Source organism: Phalangium opilio, unplaced genomic scaffold (genome assembly GCF_054372755.1).
Source record: "Phalangium opilio isolate 3A_F unplaced genomic scaffold, DU_Popi_V2 ptg000329l_1, whole genome shotgun sequence".
In the NCBI taxonomy this organism is placed as follows: domain Eukaryota; kingdom Metazoa; phylum Arthropoda; class Arachnida; order Opiliones; family Phalangiidae; genus Phalangium; species Phalangium opilio.
Genome location: NW_028324226.1, coordinates 9,096,705 through 9,109,721, shown reverse-complemented (window position 1 = coordinate 9,109,721; position 13,017 = coordinate 9,096,705). Strand labels below are relative to the sequence as shown.

At 36.2% G+C, this 13,017-nt stretch overlaps 1 protein-coding gene across 3 annotated transcripts in view; it reads right to left on the bottom strand.

Moving 5' to 3' along the window:
• Nucleotides 1-927: 927 nt before the first annotated feature.
• Nucleotides 928-13,017, bottom strand: part of LOC149610712 (transcription factor GATA-5-like) — a 76,304-nt gene continuing 64,214 nt past the window's right edge. Inside the window, exons 3-8 of one of the 3 annotated variants that reach the window (XM_089859249.1) lie at nucleotides 7,080-7,308; nucleotides 5,744-5,922; nucleotides 5,543-5,668; nucleotides 4,630-4,789; nucleotides 3,977-4,042; nucleotides 2,145-2,281 (exon numbers count right to left, since the gene is read on the bottom strand). In XM_089859249.1, coding sequence (XP_089715375.1) covers nucleotides 4,011-4,042; nucleotides 4,630-4,789; nucleotides 5,543-5,668; nucleotides 5,744-5,922; nucleotides 7,080-7,308 — 726 coding nt within the window. In that variant the 3' untranslated portion in view covers nucleotides 2,145-2,281; nucleotides 3,977-4,010. Of the gene's footprint in view, nucleotides 2,282-3,976; nucleotides 4,043-4,629; nucleotides 4,790-5,542; nucleotides 5,669-5,743; nucleotides 5,923-7,079; nucleotides 7,309-13,017 lie in introns of all 3 variants that reach the window. The other 2 variants (XM_089859248.1, XM_089859247.1) reach the window with 2 other exon arrangements.

Here is a 13,017-nt window from a genome sequence, read left to right as displayed (position 1 = left end):
GCCATGTTGTTAATTTTGTTTCCATGAAGTTTGCTTTTGTAGTTCTCTAGTAAAGTAATACTCTAAAGTAGTTCCTATGATCTAAATAAAGGAAGAAAAAACATTATTTTGCGTTTTCTGATAAGTTCTAAATAAGTAGTGAAATTAATTGTAATGTTTTCTACATGAATACCTATTATAAAATAGTCTTTGCGTGGATTAATCCTAAAACTTATTCATTAAACTGAACAATCTCGGGAAATCAAGCGTTTTGAAAAATCCTGGTAATAAGCTTTATAGTCTCATTGAATTTAAATTCTTTATTACTTTAATAAAACAGTACCAATTCCAAGGGACCCGCTCTTTCTTTTCGTCAGTGAACTGGTAGGAGATGTAGTAGGTGAGACCTTTTCTTCTAATAATTAATATTAAACCTCATAGATTAGCCAACACGAAAAAAAACTAAGCATACGAATAAGAGGGGGAAAATACATAAGGCCAAAGGGTACTCCAGCTCTCTGCAACTCGTGCTCTTCGATCGAGGAACATGCAATATAGGGAACGGTTCAATATCACCTTGCTTTACAGAGAATGCATTCGCTAGAGTTATAGAAATTTTATCCACACGAGAGACGAGACGTTCCACTAGGAGAAACTGACAGCCTTAACATTGGAAGTTAGCCCTTTTGCGTTGTATTATTATCCGGCTGCTGTTGCTATTTTACTAAATGTTCAACGAGGTTAAGTTGTGTTATTGGAGCCTGCTTATTCTTCGTTAACATTTTGAGATGTTTACATTCTCTTTAAACCAAGATTTATACTCTAACAAAAATCTAAAAATAAAATAAGATTCGTATAATTTTCTTGGGACCAAGTTATTAATCGTGATAGTTTCAAAAGGTTTTCTGTTGACCTGAAAATTAAAACAATATTGATCAGTACAAATAATTTTTTATCGCAAATACCAATTTATTATTCTCTTTTGAAAATACAATAATAATAACTAACTAAAATGTATTTTCTTATTTGTTTTGTTTCTTTGTTTGTACATTACTTTCATACCACAGTATAACTTTCCATAAAAGTACATATATCTATTTTTTATTCGTTTTCAATTATAGATGTATTTTTCTTCACCAGTAATAATTATTTTAATAATATTAAAAAGACACGCGAGAGCCTACATGAATTATTATTATTTTGTACGTATTGATAGATTAATTAACGTATAACGTGGTACAGGAGATTCTTTCTTGAGGAGAAGACGGTATCGTTTTCAATGGCTTCTTTGTTCACAGGAAAACACGATGAAAAAGCGATTTTTTAAGAAACGTTTGGTGTGAACAAGTCCTTTCACCTAGTATTATATCGCGTTCTGTCTCGCAAGTTGATTATACACTGGAATATAATTTTCTCTCACTATGCCGTAATGAGACTAAATACCGCAATATTAGACTAATTAAAACAGGTCGTAAAAGATTTTGTGTACCTGATTGCGATAAACGAAAAGCAAATGGTCTCGATATAGACTAATACCAAAACAGTAATATTTACTAATTTTTCTATTCAAATCCCTAGCAAGGATTAAGGTTATCAGCCACAAGAATAAAACAGAATATTACATATGTTGAGTATAGTCGGAAAATTTGTTTATAATGTAATGGCAATCGTAACATTGGGTTCCGATTATGGAGTTAGAATTAAACACGTAATCTGACAGATCCAGATTTTTTTCTCAACCAAGCAGCCCTTACGATATCTTGTAGTTCATTCTTTCCCCCATTAAGCCGCGTGTAAATTCATTATTTTAACAGAGGGAAAGATTTGAAATTTTTTCATTTGTTTATTATGTTCTTCTACACTATACACCTCACAAAGTTCTGTAATTTTTTTTAAAACCGTTAAACTCATACTTTAAATATTGCCGGAAGAAAACAAGATCTACTAAATCAAGACAAATCCGAAGATCCGTACCGCGAAGCTAATCCTGTCACTGTTCGTTCACAAGAAGACCAAATACTACTACTTCCGCCGGAAGCGATGTCACCTCCATGGTGTATGGGGGTGGAAATAAGATGGCTGGACATATGGGCAGAAGGTCTGATACTTCCGCTCAAATCTCTACCGTTATTGTTGTCGTAAGCGTTATTTTGAGAATGTTGCAACTGCGAAGCCACCGTATCTGGTGAGGATTTGATTCGTTCCTTAGAACAGTCACCGTATAAACCATTACCGCTGACCAGAACTAAGGCGTTCGCCGATGAGGGCGACGAGTGCTCGGCTGATGTTGAGTACTTGGACTCTGCAACATTGAAAAGGTTGATGTTAATTATATCATAAAATCGTTCACGACTGCTATCGACGCTGATGATGGTAAAATTAAAATAGATCAAGTTTTATTTCTGCTTTGGCTTCTAAACTTAAAAAATCCCAATGTTTTTGAGTTCGAATACTTAGCAAGCAGGACGAGCTGCGGAACTTCGCAAGCTACTAATCAAATGTCATAAAGCTAAGTTTTGGTTAGTTGGGCAATTTCTGCTTAATCAAATTTCATTAACGCATTCTGAACAATTTATCTCTGTTAGTAACGCTCTCTTTTAAGCTTGAAAACATCAAGTTATTTTAACTAACAAAATTCTCGTACTTCCTTTTTTATGAACCCCTGTTCATAGTTAATGACAAAATCTCTGAGAAACACAAAGGTAGAAATTGTTCTATAAAGTCGTGTTTTGCAAATTTTAAATATTCTATAATTAAACAACATACAAGCAGGTGAAAGTTCAAATTGAGCTAAGAAACAATATAAATATTACGGCAAGTCAGGTAATTTCAGTGACTTTAATATCAGACCACAATATTCAAAATGGACGTATATTAAAAAGATTTCAAAGTGAGCATCTAAACGTTTTATGACAAATTTGCCACGTTCATTTTTCTACCAGTGTTGGTCAATAAGGAGAGATCGGTCAGTGAGTGAATTTCATAAATATTTAATTATATATATTTAAAACTGTTAATTGAAGAGGTCATGCAGGGTTTTTTTCTAATTCGAAAGCGCATATAAAATATTGTATATTTAAATTATGGAGGCATTTTCTAACGTTTATTTCCTTCTAGAACAACTTCTGTGGTTTTAAAATGGAAAGGAAAATTTCCTATCACTTCCTTATACTGTGATATCTAGTTTATTAGGGAGAAGGTATAAGATGCCTAAGTATTCGCATGCCATAGTCCCAGTCCCCTTTTCAAAATACAAGGGAGGCAGGGCTATTTTGCCTCCCCTCAGTCGGGGAATACATAATTTTCGTCATTCGCGTCGCGCTGACGTGAGTTTCCAAGAACCAATGAGATGCTGGTTGTAATTTAAATAAAGCTGGAAATGTGGGGCGAATTTATACCTTCTCCCTAATAAACTAGATATCACTACTTGGCAGAATCCAGTCTTAGAACAAGAAGAGGTTACATGTAAATCATTGGTTTCCAACAGCGAACGTTACCTTTTCTAAACAGAGAATCTAGCAAACTTCTGATTCATAAACAAAAATTTGTGAAGTATTCAAATTTAACTTAATACGCTGGTAATATTTCGGTTTAATATATTAATTAGATTGTTTTGTACAATATTTGTTCATAAATGTTTGTGAAACGAACAGCTTTGATTACAGAAAGACTCGTTTTTGATTTCATGAAAAGTTAAAAATTACCCGAGATCTAATCGTTTCCTATAGTTTAGTAATTAAGAAGCAAAGTATTGTTTCAATGTTAAAAACTAATGAAGGTAATTAAACCTATGTCACTTTCAGCCAGCCCAATTAGCTTTCAAGCTTGCCACTATGCCAAGAGCCCAATATAAATGAAAACAAGATTCTTGTATATACAGTGTGGTACAGATCAGACGAGCACTTATTTTGAGTCAAATCTGTTATTCTTACTGCTAGCTTTGAACGCAATGTCATAATCAGGATCATTTAGGTCTAACATTTATCATACCGCTTACTTTTCTGGAGGTACGCAGTACCGCAACCTTTTTCTCAAAATTTGTGTTCGTCTGATATGTTCCAACCTGTATAAGATAGAACGGGTAAAACGTCATTCGGTGAAATAATAAAACTACGTTTTAAATAAACTTAGAAATATTATCTCAATTTTATTTAGAATAATTAATGAAACTATAATCTAAATACGCTTATTAAATTACGCCAAAGTTTAATTTTGCATAATATATTTAATATGAAGAATTGATGCTTATAAAGTCAACCTTTCAACCTTTCTTTCATTGAAAATGACATTTTCATTTTATGCTTACGAAAAATTATAATTAGATTCAGTTTAATTAGTTTCGTGATTGAAAAAAGCGCTGTTTAGTAAATAAGTAATAGATAACCAAAAATACTAACATATAAGCTAATAATTTTACTAAAGGTTTCATCTTTAAATATTTATATGGAACTTTATTACAGGTAATACAGTAAATGGTGGAGTTTTCGGAAGTAATTACACTTTTTAACGCCTATTTCAACAAGTGATTTTAAAACTGTAAGCTAGACCCCACTACACCGCTGTATTGCAGTGCGGAATTGATGAGTAATGCCTCACCTTGGCTTAACCAACGTAAAGCTGCAATCTATAACAATAAAAATTTGAACTCACGAGATCCGGTATTAAGAGATGAATTTTCTTGCTTTATAGTTCTATCGTCATTCATAGATGGCGCACCATTTCCTAGGTTTGGTTTATTAGTCGTCGTTGACTTCGGCTTTCGTTTCCTAGTTTGAATGCCTTCTTTCCTCATGGCTAATGGTCGGTTTACCTGTGAAATTGCGCAAAGATTAAATTCCAAATATGTCTAATTATTGTAATAGTGTTATTAAAAGCCCAGAACATCAAGATCATACGTATTATGACAGAAAATATGTTAAAACGAACGTGTATAATATATTGTTAAGAGATAAAGTGCAGTTCGTCTATATTAGGTGTGAAAAATATTTATGAAAAAATTACTTCGAGAGGCATAAAAGTCAATAACTAAAATGGGTGTCCATTTTCATAATCAACCCTCCAAAAATTTCAACTGAATGTCTCAAACTACTTTTTCATTAAAATACAATGGACTAAAGAAAACGGCATTTGTCATAATAATTGAAACATTTCCCAAGGATACAAATCCATAAAAAACATTTGTAAGACCTGTTCATTATCTCCAGAAGCAAAAAATCAGTGCACTACCCTCTTGTCCAATAATGAACGTTTTTCTGAGGGAGTTTTCTTAGTCTACCCATAGCCCACTCTACCACGTGCAACAATTGCGCGTGGTAGAGTGCGTGATAGAGTGGGCTATGTTTTACCCTAGGAACGTTCGCCAGTATAACGGTCACGACTCACGAGAACTGGTGGACTTGTCAGTGGGGGTTTTAGCGTGCACGATCTGCGATAGATAGAAGTCTTGATCTCTACTCTAAAATGCTATTCTTTTCCGGCTAATTAGTAAACTCACTAGCGTATTGTCTTATTACAATTATTTTAAATTGAGTTATGGGCTTCTCAAACAATTATTGGCAATTACATTATGTAGTTTATAATACAGTCCACAAGCGTTGCAAACGGGTTCTCCTTCGTTGTTTCTCCTCCATAGGGTGGTTGTTGTGGTTCCGCAATTTGAACAAGATAAGCCGGCCCTTCTTGATGATGCCTTATTAGGAAGTAGGTCATATGTCAATCCCGGTCTTTTGGCTAAAAAATATCTTAAGTTAACGAAGGCTCTTACTTCACTTACTAGTCGCCTATGGGGTTTAATAAGAGGTCTGTTCATGCCGTTCATTTTGTGGTATAGGCCGCACGCGTTGCACAAATAGTGTCCCGTTCCATCCCTCCTCCACAGTGGTGTAGAGATGGCCCCGCAGTTGACGCATTCTCTGCTTTCACCAAAAGAGTAAGGTGGAGAATCTGTGTAAATGGAATCATTAAAATTTTTAGTATGAAAATTAACGAAGCGTTCATAAGAGTGGAGGAAAGGCAAAAATTGCGATTTAGTTATAGCAGAGATATATTTAATTTTTAGAAGTAGGAATAGAGAACAGAGTAATGTGGACGCGCGTCAAAGTCCCGGATCCCATTCCCCTGGACGGAGGGGTATGAAAAAAGAGGCGTGTCATAGCGACAGAGGTTAAAAGGAATTACGGATTTTTCGCCGTCCCCGTCAGCAACGTCATCAAAAAGTAGTTTAAGTGAGTCAATAAGATTCGTTACGTGATGGAGGGAGAGGCTCTATACTGGGCTTTGAGTCGGACTGAAGTAAATACTAACCGTTCTCTAATCCTACTTCTAAAATTAAATCTATTCCTGGTTATAGCAGAAGTACATAATGCTTCTCTTCGAGAGAGGTGTACCACAAAGCGGGGTAATTGTAACATGATTCTTCCCAACATCAGAACATTTGGAGCAAGGTTACTAAACCGAATCACATACTCTATTAGCGCTTAACTATTTTCCAAGGCGCATGCGCTTGTGGATTTTTGTCCCACTTCAAGACAATCAAGGTTTGTGGGTTGATTGCTGAGAATTTAGTACCAAATAGTTATAGAATTCGCCCTGCACGGTGCCCATCTGAAGTTTGATAAGCAGAGAGCAAACAGAAAGGGACAAAGGGTTAGCCTTGGAAGAATCGTTTTACATGACTTAAGTATCAAGACGATAAAGAAAGTCATCCTTCTTCTATTATCCAATTCTAGTTATAGTCGAGACTCATTTTACCTGACAGTCCCGCAAAGATATTTGTAGTTTTTCTAACGTTGAAGAGCATAATAAATACAGTTTAATTTTACTCCCAAGAGCATTATATTTAAATTTTCGATAATTTTTTCTTATTAAACTAAGTTTCTTCAATTGCAACTACTCATTTAACCCATTTATAAGAGCCTGTAAATTTCATACATATTGTTAAACTAGCATAATACTAAATCGTACGACACTAGAAATAACCTTAATTAGTACAATTTAGTTTAAATTTAGACAAATTTCCACAAAACAGAAGTTAGAGAATAAGATCCCAGAAGTCTATGCATGGGATAATACTGACATTAGTAAAAACTTTCTTTTTTTACCAGAATGTCTGATGAGAGAGGCGCCAACAGTCTGCATCCCTTGTAACGCCATACTACTGTCCAGCCCTCCCCAGGTCGACGCGTGGAGATCACCGTAACTGGGATAATGAGACAAGCCGTTCGACCTTGAGTGACCACCAGGATGAAGACCATAATGCGCTGCCACTGCCGCTGAAGACCCGTCTCTGTTGCATGATGAATTACTGCTTCCGCCGCTGACTGACGATTGCTAAAAAAGTTCAATAATTAGATGTATGCTAATTTTTATTACCGTGGACGTGTGACCATTTTTAGCGTTAAAACGTAGAACATGACTCTAGTCGGTTGATAGAGAAATGGTTATGGTTCGGTTGGTTTTACCGACTACTACCTATTCACGACGACACATAAAAATATTATAGATTTTGCTGGTTTCCTACTCTTCGCCGCCTTGGTTGAACTGCGCTTTCAGAAGGTGCTATTGCCAAAAGTACATAGATATAAAAACAAAAAGTACACTTCATTAGCAATTCCGTGCCTTTGAGTGTAGACGACATTTAAACTGAGATGCAATCAACACTCCAATCACCCCCCCCCCTCCTACACTAACTAACCAATCAGGGAAGAGCTTCTTGATGTCATAGGTTATTTAGAAAGTAGTACATGATGCTGGCGATCCAAACGTAAGTTTTTGGTACTAGAGCTAGCTGGCATCTGGTACTTCATTAGTATGCCCATTTTTTTCCCTGTGCCACGGTCGGGAAGGTAATCATACTACTAGTCTGGGATAAAGGAGCAAGTTAACGAAGTGTTCTTTTTGTTTTTACATCTATATACTATTGCTATTGCTTGTTGTATGTTCTGACTGTTTACCAGAGATGATTGGAATTACCGATTACTCTTAAGAGTCGTCTATGCCGACACTAGTTTTGAAATCTCTACTGATCAAAATTTAATATAATTTCAAAGAGTCGGCATAGTGTACTAATTTACCGCTAGCATATACATCTCAGTGTCATCAGTACAGACTGTGTTTTGTAACATATGTTCATTGGGTTCAAGTTAATATATTCAACAGCTTTAGGATTAGTTGTTCGTCCTCAAATCCTACACTTGTTTTAAAATTGATTTACCGGATTAAACAACTAATCAGCAGACTCAAATTTTTGCCCAATGGTTGTAAGCCAAAGCAATCGTAGCTATCAATATTAGTCGTCAGCACCGATAGTTTCCTTAAAAGTGATATGTCGGATTTGTTATGATTGAGATTTCACCGATAAATGAATTTAAGTGGGGCCTTTCAAACAAGTCAGAGCAAAAAGTGTAGAATAAGTTACATTAATTATAGATATTAACATAAGTACCATAATTACCCCTGATAAGTAAAACACGCCCGTTGGACTAATGTAACCAGCATGTTCATCTGCGTCCTATACAAGTTAGGTATATGCGACGCCGTGCGGCCATTTTTGTCCCAACTTTTTTTAGCCAATGAGAGACGTTTCTAAGAGTGCCACTAGCTTCCCCGAAGTCTGACTTAGAATCTCGGTAAATGGATAGAATTCTTAGATACTCAGTCAGAATTCTGAGTAAGTAAACATTAAGGTTTCGTCTGCTACACTAATGGGCACAGGCCACAGAAGCCTAAGCTGCAAATATCGTAAGTTTTAATGATTATTGTTATTTAATCTACATAAATTGATGAAGTACTACCGGTATCCATCATTGCTTAATATATGTCGCAACAAAAACATTGTTTTAAGTTACAACCCTAAACCTATACTCGCGCGCTTGAAGGCCGCCATTACACCAACACTGGTCCGTGGCCTACAAGATATCTGTAGGGGAGGTCTGAATATGAGCCTCCTTGGACGATTTGCAGTTTCAAATGACTACAAGAGGCCGCCTCCCTCGTTTTTTGGGTGAAAATGCCGGTTACATTAGTCCAACGGGCGTGTTTTACTTATCAGGGGTTATTATGGTACTTATGATATTAAAATAAATGTGATCGATTGAATATGGCAATACACATCTATTTATCTTAACCTTATACCGTTTCTGTTTAAAGTATATCTCTAGTTTTAAGTGCTCCATCTCTTCCTCTTTTTTTAAAAAGGTGTATAATATAAAGCCCCATAAATCGTTGTCATCCATAAACTTTGAAACTTTCTAAATGGAAAAATCTTTTCAGTGAAGAGTAAGCAGACTGAGGTTTGAAAGTGCATTTTCTCCATCCCACGAAAGTGGTTCCCGCTTTTTTTTAGCTTCTTCGGTGTTTCATAGTGACGTGCCAGAAAACCTGATAAGATTATAGATAGAGGAGGAGAGAAAAGATGGCAAAGAATCCAGGGTGAGGTTCAGGAGAAAAACTGAAAACACGGTGCATGGGGCCCATTGTTTCATCCTATGCTCCTAAAAGTGCTCTTCTTTTATTCAGCTGGCAATAACTTCAAGTGAGACAATTGAAATTAAACTTATTTTCTCTTTGTTGTATTGAAGCCTCTTTTCAACGAGATTTTTAAGCATATAAAATGCGGCGTGTATGATTTTACTTTAAAAAGAGTTGGACGAAATATGATTATTTGGTTGGTCAAGACGTTGCCTACGTTAATCAAGGCCTGTGCGCGGCACCGCGTTTTATTTTTCGTTTGGGAATCTAAGTTGTCAAATTCTCTCACCTGAGACCGCTATTAGCTGGACTTAAAGAATTTGATATGTTCATTTTCTCGCGCTTGGAATTTTAAATACTCATTTTCGCGCGCGTTTCGGTCCAGCTATCAATGCGATCTCGCGGTAACATAGGGAGAAAATAAGAAGTCTCGTTTCTTAAAAGTCACCACCTTCGAAACTACCGCGCACAGGCCTTGAACGGTCAAGACGATAAGGTGCAACTCCAGTTGAACATGTCGCTCGTTTCGCTGTGGCCTCTGCACGAGGGGTTAGTCACTTGAATATTCAGGTGTACAAAACCGCAGAAATCGATTACCTTATTTCTAGAATTCTTTGAAAATCATCAGTGATCAAAATCATTCTTGTGGGTAATCAAAGGTAATCAGTAATCTCCGATAATCACTGGAAATCACATGAAATCTTGAGAAAATCGGAAATAATCATATGATTTACTATAAATCTTTTGTAATCACACATAATCAATCGAGGAATTCGAATATCCAAAATAAAAATCATAATCAGCTGAAATCGAAATAATCACTGCATTCATTGAAATTTACGAAGAATCAGTGGTAATCCAGGAATTCACCAAAACAATCACCGGAAATCAAAAGTAATTTTCGGCAATAGCTCTTTCAATAAATTTCTCTCTTCGTGGTTTCCCCCCCGACACGAGAGAAGAGGGGAAACTTTGATAGAAATTTCTGGCATAGCGCACCCGACCACGCGCTTCACGAGGCAAGCTGCTCGCGCCACCGTCGGTTGAAAAAATCGGTCGCGCCATGCCAAAAATCCAGTTTTTAACGGGTTCTTCTTTGGGAAACCGATGAAAACTTATAGCGAATTCCACTGACTGCTCTCGGAGCGCTTCCATGGAGCAATAAATATAGGAGACCCTGATTTAGCAAAAACAGTCTTTAACGAAGCCGAGAACTACTTCTCCCATTTATATGGCTCCATGGGAGCGCTCCGCGAGCAGTCAGTGGAAATCGCTATTATATTTTTATTTTTATTTGAAAATGTGTAGCTATTGCATTCGGGAATGCGACAGGTATTTCCCCTTACACGGTTGCACTGCTTGAGTCTGTGCTTGAAGTTTACATATTTCAAGTTTTTCTTCAATTTCTCACTCCAGAATGAGTAGCAGACGACGCGTTCTTCAAAAGCACAAAGATTAATATGTTGTCTATTCTGCCGCGAAGCTGCATCTCCTGTCATCGCGTTAGATTATTACTCCTACTTAAAACTTTGATAGAAAATTTATTGAAGCAGCTATAAGGCGAAATCAGTGTAAAGATAATGAAAATCACCAAAAATTATCATAATTACAGAAATCATGGAATTCGTTCAGTAATCATCGGAATTCACATAAAAATTCAGAAATCAGTAATCAGGTGTACAAAATTTTGGCGAATGACTAGCCCTCGCCTCTGCATTTTTTCATTTACTTGATACTTTTTTCAATTCATGTTCACAAAATTGTGAATAGAAAAATGAATACCATTAAAAATTGTTTACATTATAAAATGAATTGGCTTCCTCCCTAAAACAAAATGCCAGTTACGGACGTCGAATCGATCACTCTATATACATAAGTTTTCTTAAACGATGATTTTGATATGCCATTAACAAACGCTGTCTATGTTCTGATTATGTAGAGTTCTTTCACCCTGTTTTTGTAGAGAGATAAATGATAGTTGTTTCAATAGGGTTGATTCTGCATTTCATATAATGTTTAAAATAATTAACATTTTGCAATTAAAGAGTTAGTGCCATAATTTTCGTCATCCACAAACTTAAAATATGAAAAAAATCCTTGAAAAATCTAGTTTATTATGATATGTTTACTTTTGTATTTGGTTTCGTAGAAATTTATAAAATTGCAATCAAAGTTTTGTGTTTGGAAAAGGCCTAGTTAAAATTTTGCTTCGCTTGATGAAGTAGTAAGGAGAAATTTTCTCTCTTGATGTCGCTCACGTGACGCCTGTTAGTGTCTCAGCGCCGCGTTAAGCTTATTTTATTCAGATTCGCGTGGTAGGAGTCTCGGGCGCTCGCGGTTGGCTTTTCCGCGAGATGCCATGAGTGACGTAACAAGGAGAAAAACCCGCCAAATATCTACTCTGCAAATTTGCTTTTGCCCCCAAATTTCAAGTTTTCGAAGTGTTTTTTTCTGTGTTTTCCCTCATATTTAAAAATTTATTAAGCATATTTTTGGAATCAGAAGAGTTTAAACTCTCCAAAAAGTAAGGTTTTCTTTAGATTTGAGATTCGCTATTCCTTTAAAAGAGCTTATTTGAAATAAAATCATTTTAACTTCCAGATACCCCACTAGCTCGTAAGAGCTTGGAGGAGAGAGTGGTATGGAGTAGAAATCTCTACGCCTATATCGTAGCCTCCGTACCCCATCAACAGCAGCAAAGTTCTAGCAGCATCCTTCTCGGTTTGGTTGGGTCGTACGGTAGTGAAACGTCGTGCATACATACTCTGCCTTGGAATTAGAAGCTAGTTCTCATACATATAAAATGGCGCTACGTGGCAGCACTTATCAATCTCCATTAGTAAAATAAAGTTCACGTTTAAACTATTAAAGCCGTTTTCCATCAATAATATATGAACCATTACCACAAAAACAACCCAACGCTGGTAGTTTTGGTGTGAGATTTAATTATCCAAAACTTGAGTTTGCAAAGAGGTACACACTACACATCGTCTCTTAATAATTTTCATCTACATTTTCATATAGGGTGTTTCCAGGGATAGATTTAATTTTAGAAGTAGGGATGGAGAACAGAGTAATCTGGGTCCCGGACCCCTTCCACGGGACGGAGGGGTATGAAAGAAGAGGCGGGTCTTAGCGACAGAGGTAAAAAGTAATTACGTATTGTACTTTTTTGGGACAACTGCGCATCTTTAACACGAGCAAGCTTTCAAAAGTATTAAAAGTAGGATTTAGGAAATATAAGTTCTTAAAATTCATCATCGATTTCTCCAAGTCTCGGCAAAGTTAAAAACAGTTTCAAACTGACTGACGCAGTTAGCTCCTGGCCTACGTTCCGACTCGGAGTAGCTCTCGAAAAAGTTTATATCCTCTCATTTCTGACTACTCTGTTCTCAACTTCGAATCGTCTGCTTTGTATTATGCTATCATTTTATGAGTTAGTCAGTACATAGGTAAAAAAATAATACAGCTCCCTATAAGTATGAAACTCTCCATCATCTAAGCCATATAAATAGCATTTTCTTCCACTGAGATTTTTAAAATGTTTCTAATGCCACCTATTAAGAATTT